General features: G+C 47.2%; 1 protein-coding gene across 2 annotated transcripts in view; it reads right to left on the reverse strand.

Annotated features, from left to right (window-relative positions):
* WDTC1 (WD and tetratricopeptide repeats 1) overlaps nt 1-12,168 on the reverse strand; it is a 62,313-nt gene extending 50,145 nt beyond the window's left edge. The window contains exons 1-2 of one of the 2 annotated variants that reach the window (XM_020983242.2): nt 12,092-12,168; nt 1,855-2,002 (exon numbers count right to left, since the gene is read on the reverse strand). In XM_020983242.2, coding sequence (XP_020838901.1) covers nt 1,855-1,962 — 108 coding nt within the window. In that variant the 5' untranslated portion in view covers nt 1,963-2,002; nt 12,092-12,168. Of the gene's footprint in view, nt 1-1,854; nt 2,003-11,509; nt 11,843-12,091 lie in introns of those variants that run through there. The other variant, XM_020983241.2, reaches the window with a different exon arrangement.
* Between the last annotated feature and the right edge of the window lie 205 nt (nt 12,169-12,373).

Raw genomic sequence — 12,373 nt, forward strand, 5'->3', positions numbered from 1 at the left:
CAGCTCTCCTCAAACATCTGACAGGCTGACACCTAAACAGAGCTCCAAGTCGAAGAGCAGAGCCAGGGCCAATGGGCAGTAGCACTTATGGTGGAAGATTCTGACTAAGAAAAGTTTCCTAACAATTAGGCCTGCCCCCAAAGTGGGATGAGAACCCCTCATCACTGGCATGAATAAATACTGACAGAAATACAAAAACATCAGGTGAAGTCTTGATGGACATTTTTAAGGGAATTTCTGCTCAGATATGGGTTAGACTAAGTTAGAGGATCACGGCATTAGCCTTAGAAGGGACCCCAGCAGCGACTTAGTTCACCCATTCCACCCTGCCCTCTGCCTTCATTTACAGATAAGGAAACAGACTCCACGAAGTCACTGTTAGGAGAACTGTGCTAAGTTCTAGACCTAGAATTTGGTTCTAGTTCTTCTCACAGTGAATACACTAGTGTTTCCACTATGCCTTCCTCTGTAACCTGCCTAAGTCACAAAGCTGATTAGTGGCAGGACTAGGACTAGAGCTGCAGGCAACTTCCAGCCCAAGGCTCCTGTGCCTCCAACCAAGCTCCTGCCCAGCAGCTCTCAGGCCAGGGTACAGCTGTCTCACACTCTACATGCTGCTGTCACTGGGCATCTGGGACGTCATAATTGCTGACATTTATAGGGTGTTTGTAAAGAAGTTTACAATATACTATTTCATTTGAGTCTCAACCAGCTTGTGAGGTATTACAGGGAAGGAAAGGGAATAAGCATTTATTAATGTCCTACTACAGGCACCATGCTAAGCACTTTATGAATATTATTTCATTTGATCTTTCTCAAAACGCTGAGAGATAGGTGCTATTATGGTCTCCATTTTATAGCTGAAGAAACTGAGGCAGACAGAAATCAAGTGATTTGCCCAGAGCCATCTAGCTAGGAAGTGTCTGAGGCTACATTTGAACTCAGGTCTCCCTAACTCTCCAATCTAGCCACTTCACTGCCTCTAAATATAGGTATTAATGACCCTATTTTACACCGGAGTAAACCTCAGTCCAGAGAAATGAAGTAACAGCTAATCAGTGGAGCTGTGGACCCCAGGCTCCTTCCCCCTCTGCCCCAGTGTGTGATCCATATCACTGCTGCCTCTCCCAGTACAAGGAGTAAATAAAGCCTCAAAGTTCAGATGAGGTAACTTGGGAGAGGGCTGAAGAAGGCCCTTAGGGTCACCGATTTAAAGCTAAAGATGACCTGGTTAACCCCCTAATTTTATAGACATGGAAACTGAGCCCCAGAGATGTAACATGAAGAGACCTGGCAGAGGCCACATAGGGAATTAAAATAGCAGTTTCTGTCCCATTCTGTCTCAGGTACTTCCAAGAGGGTGGGCTCTGACGAGAACAGATCTGTCCAATCAAGATCCATCCTCCTGAGGCTGAAGTGGGACCTGATAACCTGGGGAGGCAGTTATGTTGTCTACTGCATTTCAGCACTGCTTATTCTCACACTGTGATTCCCAGAGACCCCAGCTCACCAACCTGGCTGGTCTCTTTATTTAGCAGCAACGTCACAAGCAGCTACGTGATGAAGGGCTCCATAAATCCAAACCTGTGAGGGAAGGGGAGAGGATATGGCACAGACCTACGAACCTGGGGGCTTGGGTTTGAACTTTGGCTTTGCTACCAACTCACTGCAGGAACGTGGAGTCACTACTCCAGTCCTCAGTTTCCTCATCTGTTAAAGAGATGCTAAGGGCCGTCTATCTCTAACATTCCATATTCTGACATTCCTTTCAACTCCAACATTTATGGCCCTACGGGGTAAGGGGCTGGACACAGTCCCCCAGACTCTGAAACCTAGTGATCCTGAGCTGCTTACCTTTATCTGCCTACGAATGAGGTCTCTAGTTATGTTGACTTTTGCCATCTTCTCAAAATGGGGTAGGAAAAGGGAGCCTCTAGAAGGATCTTCTGTACCCCCAAGCATTCCAGCCAAGCCCAGGACCAGGGGGCACACATGTAATTACCTGAAAAGAAAAAAATCATCATCAAATATTGGCCAGGGGGAGAAGTGTGTGGATGTGGGTGTGTGGGGTGCGTTCATGAGTGTGGGTGTCAGAGGTAAGGGGTCTCCATCCCTTAAACAGCAAACTAGCTAATGACCCATTGTTTAAGTAGAGCCTTGTTCCTCATACACCGGATGACTCCCATTCCAGGTTTACTGAAGAACCTCAGGAATGGGGGTGGAAAGCAATGACTAATTAATTCTACTAGAAAAGGGAAGAAATGCTAAATGGGCTATGCGTATTTCACCAGGAATATAATTTACAGACTGTTCCAAAGGTCTTAGTGCAGTTTTAAGCTACTAAAGTTGAATTTCTAACTCTAGTTCTAGTCTGGGGTTGGTCTTTCTAGGGTGATGGGGTGTGAGCAGTTTTCAGTATCTAGTGCTTAGCATAATGCTCATGCTCTCCAAGCTTCTCTACCCCCAGTCAAATCAGCATGATGGCTAGAACAGAAACTACCTCTTCCACTGCTAAATTCCTTAGGCTGGTTCTAAGACTCCAGAGGGCCACGTTACATGCTTCCGTCCTACTCCTCAGCATCAGCAAGTGCATGCCTAAAGAAAGGTCTGCCTAGCTCTTCTTCCTCAGAGGACAGGAATATCCAGATTCCCCCCCAACAAGTATGGGCCACATAATCAGAAATCCATGTGTCTATGTGAACGCTACATGCATTTTTCACAATTAAATTACAGAGCTGACCCAAGATGGCCTGCATAATGCCAGGGGACAGTCATGACCCAACAAGGGCAGTGAGCAGGTAGACAGGTCCTACTGGCCTACTAGTTCTTGTGAGCTAAGTGGATAGAGAGAGAGAGGGAGAAAGAGGGAGGAAGGGAGGGTGGGATAGAAAGTAAGTGTAAGTGTGTGTGTGTGTGTGTGTGTGTGTGTGTGTGTGTGTGTGTGTAAAAATCTCAGCAGTATTTGGGCAGCAGGACCCCCGATGGATGCTTTAGCAATGAACACAAACTTGGTATGAATTTTGTACCTACAATCTAGATTTATCCAGTCCAAGGCACATAGGAAACATTTACCTCTCCATGTGCCATGTAGTTCTCACTCAGTCCTACATTAAATGCCCTGGTAAACCCATGAAAGGGCAGGGAGAGCCTTGTCTGAACATTCAGACAGGACACTAGGTGCAGTCTGTCAGCCAATGGGATCTCTGAGGTGTAGGAGGAAGAGCACAAGGATGGGAGCCTGATCATTTTCATCTTCCTGCCGCTAGAGAAATGACCTCGAGCTAGTCACTCTCCTTCCCATCAGGTCTCAGGAACTGAACTAGCTGTTCTCTCTCTTTTTTTTTAAATAGGCAATTGGGGTTAAGTGACTTGCTCAGGGTCACACAGCTAGTAAGTGTCAAGTGTTTGGTTTGAGGCCGGATTTAAACTCAGGTCCTCCTGATTTCAGGGCCGGTGCTCTATCCACTGTACCACCTAGCTGCTCCCTAGCTGCTCTCTTAAGGTCCTTTCCCTGGTCTCAAGAGTCTATGATTCCATTCTCATGAATTAATCAACATGCACTTATTACGCCCTCACCATGTGCTAGGCACTGTGCAATGGTGATAAAAAAGCCACTAACATATCTAGTGTCACTCTCTCCTCCACCTGCAAACACAAACACGAATGGAAGGAACAAAAAGCCTCTTGGACGCTCCAGGCCTTCCAGCTTCCTCGGGTTGAAGTGGAAGTTTCAAATGAAAATGCTAACCCAAACAATCAGCAGAAGCCAATCGCTGCCCAAGTGCATCTACCGTTTTGGCTCGTGAGGCCAAAGTCAAAAGCCAAAAGTCTGTACTGTCACCCAGATCAACGGAGAGATTTTCAATCCCTGTTTCAGGAATAAGGTAACTGTGGAGTTTTCTGGAGCAACAGCTGCGGAGGTATCACACTAACAAGCTACTGGGGACCTCTAAGCTGTGGAAGAAGCAGGAAAAATCTGTCCTCAAGGAGTTTACATACTAACGGAGGAGACAACATGCAAATAACTATGTAAGACATATGCTACATAAATAGAAGGTAATCTAAGGAAGGACCTATCAGCAACAAAGACCAGGAAAGGACTGCTTTCCTGGTGGAAGGTGGGATTTGAGTCGAGGCTGAAAGAAAGCCAAGGACGCTGTGAGGCAGAGGTGAGGAGCGGGTGTACCTCAGGCACAGGGGACAGCCAATGCAAAGGCATGGAGTCAGGAGAGGGGGTGTCATATGCTGGGAATGGCAAAGAGGCCGGGCATACTCGGAGAAGAATCAAATTCAAGGAGAATGGAAAGGTAGGAAGGGGTCTGGCTGTGAAGAACTTTAAATGCAAAATGGAAGATTTTTTATTTAATCCTTAAAATAACATGGAGCCACTGGAGTTCTTGTGCTTTAGAAAGATCTCTCTGGCAGCCAAGTGGAGGATGGATTGGAAACGGGATAAACTTGAAGCAGAGAGACCAGTGCCTCAACGAGGGTGGTGACTTATGCTTAGAAAGAAGGAGAAAGAGGAGAGATGTCGTGAAGTCAGATACAACAGCACCTGGCTACACACACAGTGAACTGAGGCAGCTGGCCACAGGGCAAAGCCTCCACCTTCCCACCTAGTTTTCCCCCGCTGGTTTGTGATCCTAAGTGAAGCTGCCATTCCCAGCAGGCCCTTCCATTTCCTGCCTTTTCTTACACCATTCTCTATGCCTAGAATGGAGTTTCCCAAACTCCATGATATCTCCTGTTGTCTTCCTGAACCTGTTTCAAGACCCAACCCAACTGAGATGCTACTTTTTCCATGAAACCTTCTGTGACTATTGTCAGAAATTATCTTTGTTCCTGGTTCTCACATAGAACTCTGAACTTCTCTCAAACTACATGAAGTCTACTTTGTATTATTTACATGTGAACCATTTTCCCTTTCATATATTTCACAAGCAAAGAATCATCTCATTCAATGAATCCTTCAACTCCCTCACTCACAGCCCCCTCCATCAGCAATAAGGCCCAATTCATAGTAGGTGCTTCATAAATGCTTGTTTATAGACTCATATAATGATATACTGAAGACAAAGATCAGCTTAAAAGATCATCTGGTCTAATCTCCGTTTCAGAGATAAGAAGCTGAGGCCCAGACAGGGTAAGTGACTTTCCCAAGATCAACAAGTCAGTAATGGCAGAGTCTTTGAGTTCAATCTCAGAGAAGCCTTTATGAATCCTGAAGTTCTGCAAACAATCCAGACACATTTCTATCCAGAGACTATATAACAGCAGCTCACATTTAATCTTTCTTTAAGGAGTTCATACTGGGGAGGGAAAATATCAAAACTACCAAGCAATAGTTTCTTCTAAGTTTCTCAAACTCAGGTATTACAGATCAATAAATAAACAGTTAAGCTGACTTATTATTAAAGATTAATGCCTGCTTTCACATACACAAAGCACTTTCTATGAGAAGGCTCTGAGCAGCTATTCGCCTAATGTGTTAGCTGACAAACCTCAAAGAAATGGATTTATACTAGAGAAATTTGAGACAGGCTACAACTACTTGAAAGTGTAATTAACACACTTAAATATGTGACCAACGGCCAACTTTTCTCTCAGCAGTGATAGACAAGTACAATGCAAAGCCACCTGCCTGGACACGAGGTTGATCCTTTGATCACTAAAGAGAATATTCTCCTTGTTTTCTTGGTCTAAAGTCACCTTCCTTCTATAGTCCTCAGTTTCTCCATCAGCAAAATGAAGGAGGTAGCCTACATGCTCACTAAGTTCTCTTCTAGCACTGAGATTTTGTAATCTAGTCACATACAGTGGCACAAAACTAAGATAATTGACCCTTATGTGTTAGGTATCAAATTCCACCAAGGAGTTCTGGGCAAGCTACAGGGGAGGTATAGCCGGACAACTAAGGAAAAGATGAGGGGGCTGTGGTGGACTGCAAGCTTACCATTTTTAGGCTGTATTTACAAGCACTGTGTCCAAGGTAAAACGGATAATAATAGCCCTTTCACCCTGGTAGACCATATCTGGAGTACAGTGTTCTGGAGGTCATATTTTGGGAATGACTTTAACAAAACAGGAGCCTTCTGGACAGGGTAACCAGGAGGTGAGAAGCCTACAAATCGTGCCATAGGAGCATTGGTTGAAGAAACGGGTTATGTTTAGCCTAGGTAAGAGAATATGCAGGGGTGACATGAGAATTGTCTTACAAAGTATTCTGGATGGCTGTCATTTGGGAAAAAATCGATTTGTTCTGCTTGGCTTCAGGTAGCAAAAGGAGAAACAATGGGAAGAAGCTAGTAGATTTGGGTTTGACATAAGGAAGAAATTTCCAAAAGTGGAACATAATGGGCTGTTTCAAGCTGAGGCCAGATAACCACAGGGAGGGGAGGAGTTATTTTAGAGATGATTCTTGTTCAGGTTACAGGTTAAACTATGTGACCTGGAAGGTAACTTCCACTTTGAGACTATGTCATTTTACATGAGATTGCCTTATTTGCAAAGGATCTATAGAGTTTTCACATCACCTTCAAGGCTATCAATCCATCTCAGTTAATGATAAGTTAGGCAAGTTTTTCCCTTGGTGATTATTCAATTTTTAAGTTGCTTTCTTCTTTGTAAGAATTTTTCCTTGAGGTTCTCAGCATTTTTATGTTGAATTATCAGTGCAGTTTCTCCATCCTCCCTACTTCCTTCACCCTTTAATTACCTTGAGGTAAGAGGAGATGATAGAGAGAAATGCATATTTATTTAATAACTTTATCTTTTCTCACCACATTTAAGCCTGCCTGCTCTTGGATCTTGCCTCATATTGTGGCGGGATTTGGAATGGTCCTGGTTAAGGTGCCACTCATAGAAGCTTCTGAAAGAAGTGACTGGGAAGTTCTAGAGTTGAAATTTCATCTTCTAAACAGTCATGATGGCAATGGGACTTGGGAAAATCAAGGGGACCAGACAGAAACCTCTTCTTTTATACTTGGGTTGGTTTCAAATGCAGGCCTGCCATAGCAAGAGAGAACCACTGGCACTTAAATCGTTCAGCATCAATCAGAAAAGCAGTTCAATGATTAGCCTGCATTTTTTCTGTGCTACAAGCAACAATTCCCCGTCAGCCTAGCAGAAAGCTGGATTTAATGGGGGCAGCTAGGTGGTGCAGTGGATAGAGCACTGGCCCTGGAGTAGGCAAGACCTGAGTTCAAATCTGAACTCAGACACATAACATGCACTAGCTGTGTGATCCTGGGCAAGTCACTTAACCCCCATGCCCAGCCAAAAGAAAAAAAAAGAGAGAGAGAACTGGATTTAAGTGGAATCAGAAGATGAAGGACAGAACAGCCAAGGAAGGCAAAAACCTCAGCCAAGTCCTGATCCAGCCCATTCCTGCCCTCAGGCTCCCTCTCCCACTGCTCACGGAGAATGGGACTAATACATCTCCCACCACAGTTCACTGTTGTTCTTCTCAGCACTAACACTCTCATGTCAGGGCTCCAGAAGAGGTGCTCTCAGGCCTGGGACAACAGGAAGCTGCCCCTCTTCTACAGGGAGCCCTTGTAATCCACACTCTCAGGTACTTTTTCTTAAGTTTCAGAGGTATTACCCAAAATAGAATTCGTGCCTCAGATTATCTGACTTCCCTTTCAAAGAAAACTCCACCAATCTGTTAAGTTCTGCTCTTACCAGGAGGTAACCCATTGCAACTGCCCTTCCAAGACAGTCGTGAGATAAGGATTTCCTTTGCATAGGTCCTCCTACACACGTGGGACACTCCCACTTACTTGATATGTTCTAGGGCTATATTCAGCCCTAAAGTTTTTAAGCTATTAGTCACTAATGCCACAAAGCCCAATGTAGAGTTTACAGCTATTACTAATAGCACAAAATGGGCTCTGAAACTCCAGAACACAGGACAAATCAGGAGTGGTCTCCCCCCCCCCCAAGCCATAGAGTGGATAGAGTACTCTTCTCTCACCAAGCCTGCCTGCCTGCCTTAAAGAGGCCATTTTCTACCTAGCATCCCTCAAGGCATCCTTAAATACCCACAGCTCAGTCAAAAGTAGCAAAATCTCCTGTTAATAGTTTTAAAATTCAGCAGCTGGATATCTTGTAGCAGTAGCCCCTAAGTCTCTAGACAGAGAAGAAGATGGCAACAGTTAAGAACACATTCTAATCAGGAGTTCTCAAGTGATCAAAAGCAACAGCCTAAAGAAGCAGAGATGACTGGAGAAAGCACAGAATGAAGGCGAGAGGAACAGGGTCAAACCACTCAAGTGGTCAACATTAGAGGAAAGTCAGATGTCGAGACTCTTCCTACCTGGGCCCTACTGATGATGCACGAGGTTCCTGCTCTCCAACGTTCTATTCAACAACAGAGTCACTTTTAAGTTTAGAAAGAAGAAAAGGAAAAACAAGGTTTAGAGCTTGAACACCAATCCTTTTCTTTGGACTTGCTTCTGCAGGTGAGTACCCAAACTACTAAGGACCCTCAACAGCCAGAGGGACTCAAGCGTGACTCCCTGATACCTCTGTATGAAACGGCCCTACACAAAAGCAGTCCAACTTTTACTGAAGCCCTGCTAAGAGCTTCCTCTAGTAATAAAAAACTGGGGTCCTCTGACAGATTTAGGAGCAAGGTTAGAAAATCAGGGATGCTAAAAGTCATCATAATCAATACAATAATAAGATTATCACTAACTAGAGCTTATGTAATACTTTAATATTTGAAAAGTGTTTTCACCAAAACATCCTTAGGAAGTAGGTAATTCAAGTACCTACTCCCTAATTGTATAGACAAGGAAACTGACGTTGGGAGATGCTAAATGATTCACCCATGATCACCAAGTGCTATAAGGGCTTAAGGTGCAGTTTGAATCCAAGATTCCTGACTCCAAGTCCACCATGCTGCTGATATACACCATGCTCTGTTATTCTGGATTACCCCAAACCAGGTCTATGCTATTAGATCACAGGATGGCAGCAAAGGAAGGTAAAAACGCAGTAATTTACTTATTCATATTTCTATAGGTTCAGCTCTGTATAATGCTTCAAGATGAACTCAAGTTAACCTTACTGCTCCTAGAGAAGTCAAAAGAAATTGCTTACGCTGAAAGAACCGCAGAATCAAAATGCCTAGCACCAAAAAGGGTGACTTTTTCCTCACAAATCTTCTATAATATTTAACATTAAGAAAGGTCCAACAAGAACCAGTTAATCCATGGCAAATTAAAGAGAGTTTAGCTATTAAATATAAAAACTACAGGTCTAATCTGAACTCTTTCAAACATGAGAGGCAGCCTGTTGTCATGGAACTAGCAACTGGATCAGGAATCAGGAGTCCTGGGATCCAATCTTGACTTTCCTAACTCACTCCCCCCCTCCTTGAATTTCACTCCTCTGTAAAATCAATGTGTTGGGACTAGATGATCTCCAAAAGTCCTGATGGGTTCTAACAGTGTGATCTTTAAGAATCACAGATAATGAGATAACAAAGTTGGATTTGATGTAGTCACAAAGATTCCTTCCCTATCATCTTAATGACTTACTGGATTAGCCAGCTGAGAGAGGTAACAAAAGAGGAAAGAAAGGTGTGACTTGGTTAGGGTTACTGGGTTCTACCTGTTTAAATGTCCAGATCCCCAGGAGATTTTCATAGTGGTTTTACAAATCAAGGTGGGGATCAGTGACCAATGTTTTCCTTTGCTCTAGATTTCAGGCCTTGTATACATGGGAGACCAATCTATCTCTCCAGTTCCACCCTGTTGGACTATGCCACCTGGTGCAGACATTCACCACTCCCAATAGGCAAAAGCATTTCAAAGTCCTAACACTGACAAAGTTTTTTGGTTTGGTTTTTTTGTTTTAAACAAAGTTGAATATCATCCCAATCATTGCACAGTAGGTCAAAAACACAAAGATATTCTAGAGAAAACATGGGTTCCCCAAATCAAGCCCTAAGCCTCTCATGCAGAGGTTTTTGTAAGTTGCTAGAAGACAAGCGTAGTTCTGATAAGTGAAATTGCAAGCTAGACCAAGGGCCAGACCAGCAATGTCCAAGTACATTCACAGGAATGGGCAAGAGGGTCCCATTAGACTGCTTCAGTAAAAAGAACTAGAATTGGCTGACTCCCTCTGTGAAGTAACTGTACCTCATATTGTTTTAACTGATGGCTGAATAATGTATTCACACATAAAAGGTGACTTTGTCGCTGGCCAGCATCGTCTGGGGCCATACCTGGACACAATTTAGTTCAGGGTCACAGGAGTACAACTAAGGGGAACTTCTGTTGAACTCGAGCGCGCGTGCGCGCGCGCGCGCACACACACACACACACACACACACACACACACACACACACACACACACACAGAGGAAACAGAAGGGGTCAGGTCAGTGTGGCAGCCCTCCCAGCATTTCCACCTGCCCCCTCTTCCCGAGCTCTGCGCCAGATCAGATGTCAAACAAAAACTCTGCCCAAAGTCTCGTGATTGTGGGACTTCCACCACTCTTTCAGCTCTGTCTCCTTCTCCAGTCTCCCAAAGGGAGTCTCCAAAACTCCACGGCCATAGGTCCCCCAAATTTCCAGGTCGTTTGTAGGTTTGTGTTCAGCTAACCCAAGGAAAAAGTAATTAAAAAAAATATTGCCCTGTCAACCTTCTCAGGTCAATAAACTTTTATTAGGTGCCTAGCATGGGTAAGGCCTGCTCTCCTTTCAAAACCTCCCTTCGTGGAGCCAAGTCCTACCCAGTCCTCCGGATCTACCTCCTCAGTTCTAGCATACCCTTTTCCACACACAAAGTTCATTTCTTCCTTTCCCCAAAATCCCCCTTCTTTCCCACGGTTCCCATCTGGGTCCAAGTGACCCCTCTCCTCTCCCAAAGTCCTTTCTCTGGGTCCTCTCCCAAGTTCCCACTCTGGGTCCCAAGGATCCCTCACTTCTCCCAAAGTCCTCCCTCTTTTTGCCAGAATCCCTCTGCTCCCCCAATGTCTCACCTCTACTCTCCAAAGTCTCCCCTTCTAGTTGCTAAGGTCCTCCTTTCTCCCTCAAAGTTCTCCCTCTGGTTATCAGGTTCTCTCTCTACTCCCCAAGGTCCCTCCCTGGTTGCCAGGGTTCCCTCTGTTCCCCCCGAAGCCTCCCCTCTACTCCCCAAAGTCTCCCCTTCTTGTTGCCACGGTCCCCCTCAGATCCCCCCAAGTTCTCCCTCTGGTTACAAGGCTCTCTCTCTGCTCCCCAAAGTCCCCCCTCCAGATGCCAGGGTCCTCCTCTGCTCCCCCAAAGTCTCCCCTCTACTCTTCCCTTCTAGTTGCTAAGGTCCCCCTCGGCTCCCCCAAAGTTCTCCCTCTGTTTACCAGGCTCTCTCTCCGCTCCCCCAAGTCCCCCCGCCCTCGCCCTCAGCTCGGACTCCGGGGGGTGTCCGGTGGCGGGGGGGGGGACGTTTCCTCTTCCCAGCCTCACCCCCAGGCCTCCGTCCAGCCCGGGCCGGGGCCGGGGGAGCGGCCCGGGCTTACCTGTCAGGCCTCGTCCGGCAGCAGAGCAGCGAGCGGCCGGTGCAACTTCAGGAGCCCATGTCGGCGCGGCGGGGGGCAGCGGCCGGCCGGCCCCGTCCGGCGGCAGCGGGCAGCCCGTCGTCCCGTCAGTCCGTCCGTCTGTCCGTCCGCCCGCCCGCCCGTCGCTCGCTCGCTCGCTCGGCCGGTCCGCCGCGTTAAGCCCTTCCCATGCTCCCCGCGGCCAGCCCGGCTGGGGCTGCGGGCCCCCGGCCCAGCACCCACTCCCACCGTCCGTCTCCCTTACACACACACACGCACACACGCGCGCGCACACACGCGAGCCCGCCCGCCCTCACCCCCTCACACACACGCACTCCCCTCCCTCTCCTCGTCTCCTTCCCTTCCCTTCCCTCCTCCTCTGTTTATCTCCGCCAGCTGTCTGGGGACCCGGGCGAAGCCGCGCAGCGCGCCTGCGCCACGCCGTCTGCGCCCCCGCCCTGCGCTTCCCCGCCGGCGCCTACGCTACGCCGACGGCGGGCGGCCGCTTGCAGAATGGCGGAGGCCCCCCGCCCCGGTCAACGTCTGCCTGGGGCGCCCACTAACCTGCTAGTGGGAGGGAGCGACCCTCTCCAGGCCGCGGCCAATGGGCTTCGGCGCCCGCTGAGGGGTATGGGCGGAGGGGAGGAGGAAGCGGGTTGCGCTCGAAGGGCATGCCGGGTCTCGTAGTTTTTCCGCCTCCCCGGGCTCTCGGGACTCTCGCGTGCTGCCCCGCCACCTCCGTTTTCATTAGCGACACCTAGGGGTCTGCCCCTGCCGCCACCCAGAAAGGTCCCAGCGGGTCCCTTCCGCCGCCGCGGTCGGGAGTCTTCTAACGTGTTTGGTTTA

This window comes from Phascolarctos cinereus, unplaced genomic scaffold, assembly GCF_003287225.1.
Source record: "Phascolarctos cinereus isolate Bilbo 61053 unplaced genomic scaffold, phaCin_HiC Scaffold_726;HRSCAF=1367, whole genome shotgun sequence".
NCBI lineage: Eukaryota > Metazoa > Chordata > Mammalia > Diprotodontia > Phascolarctidae > Phascolarctos > Phascolarctos cinereus.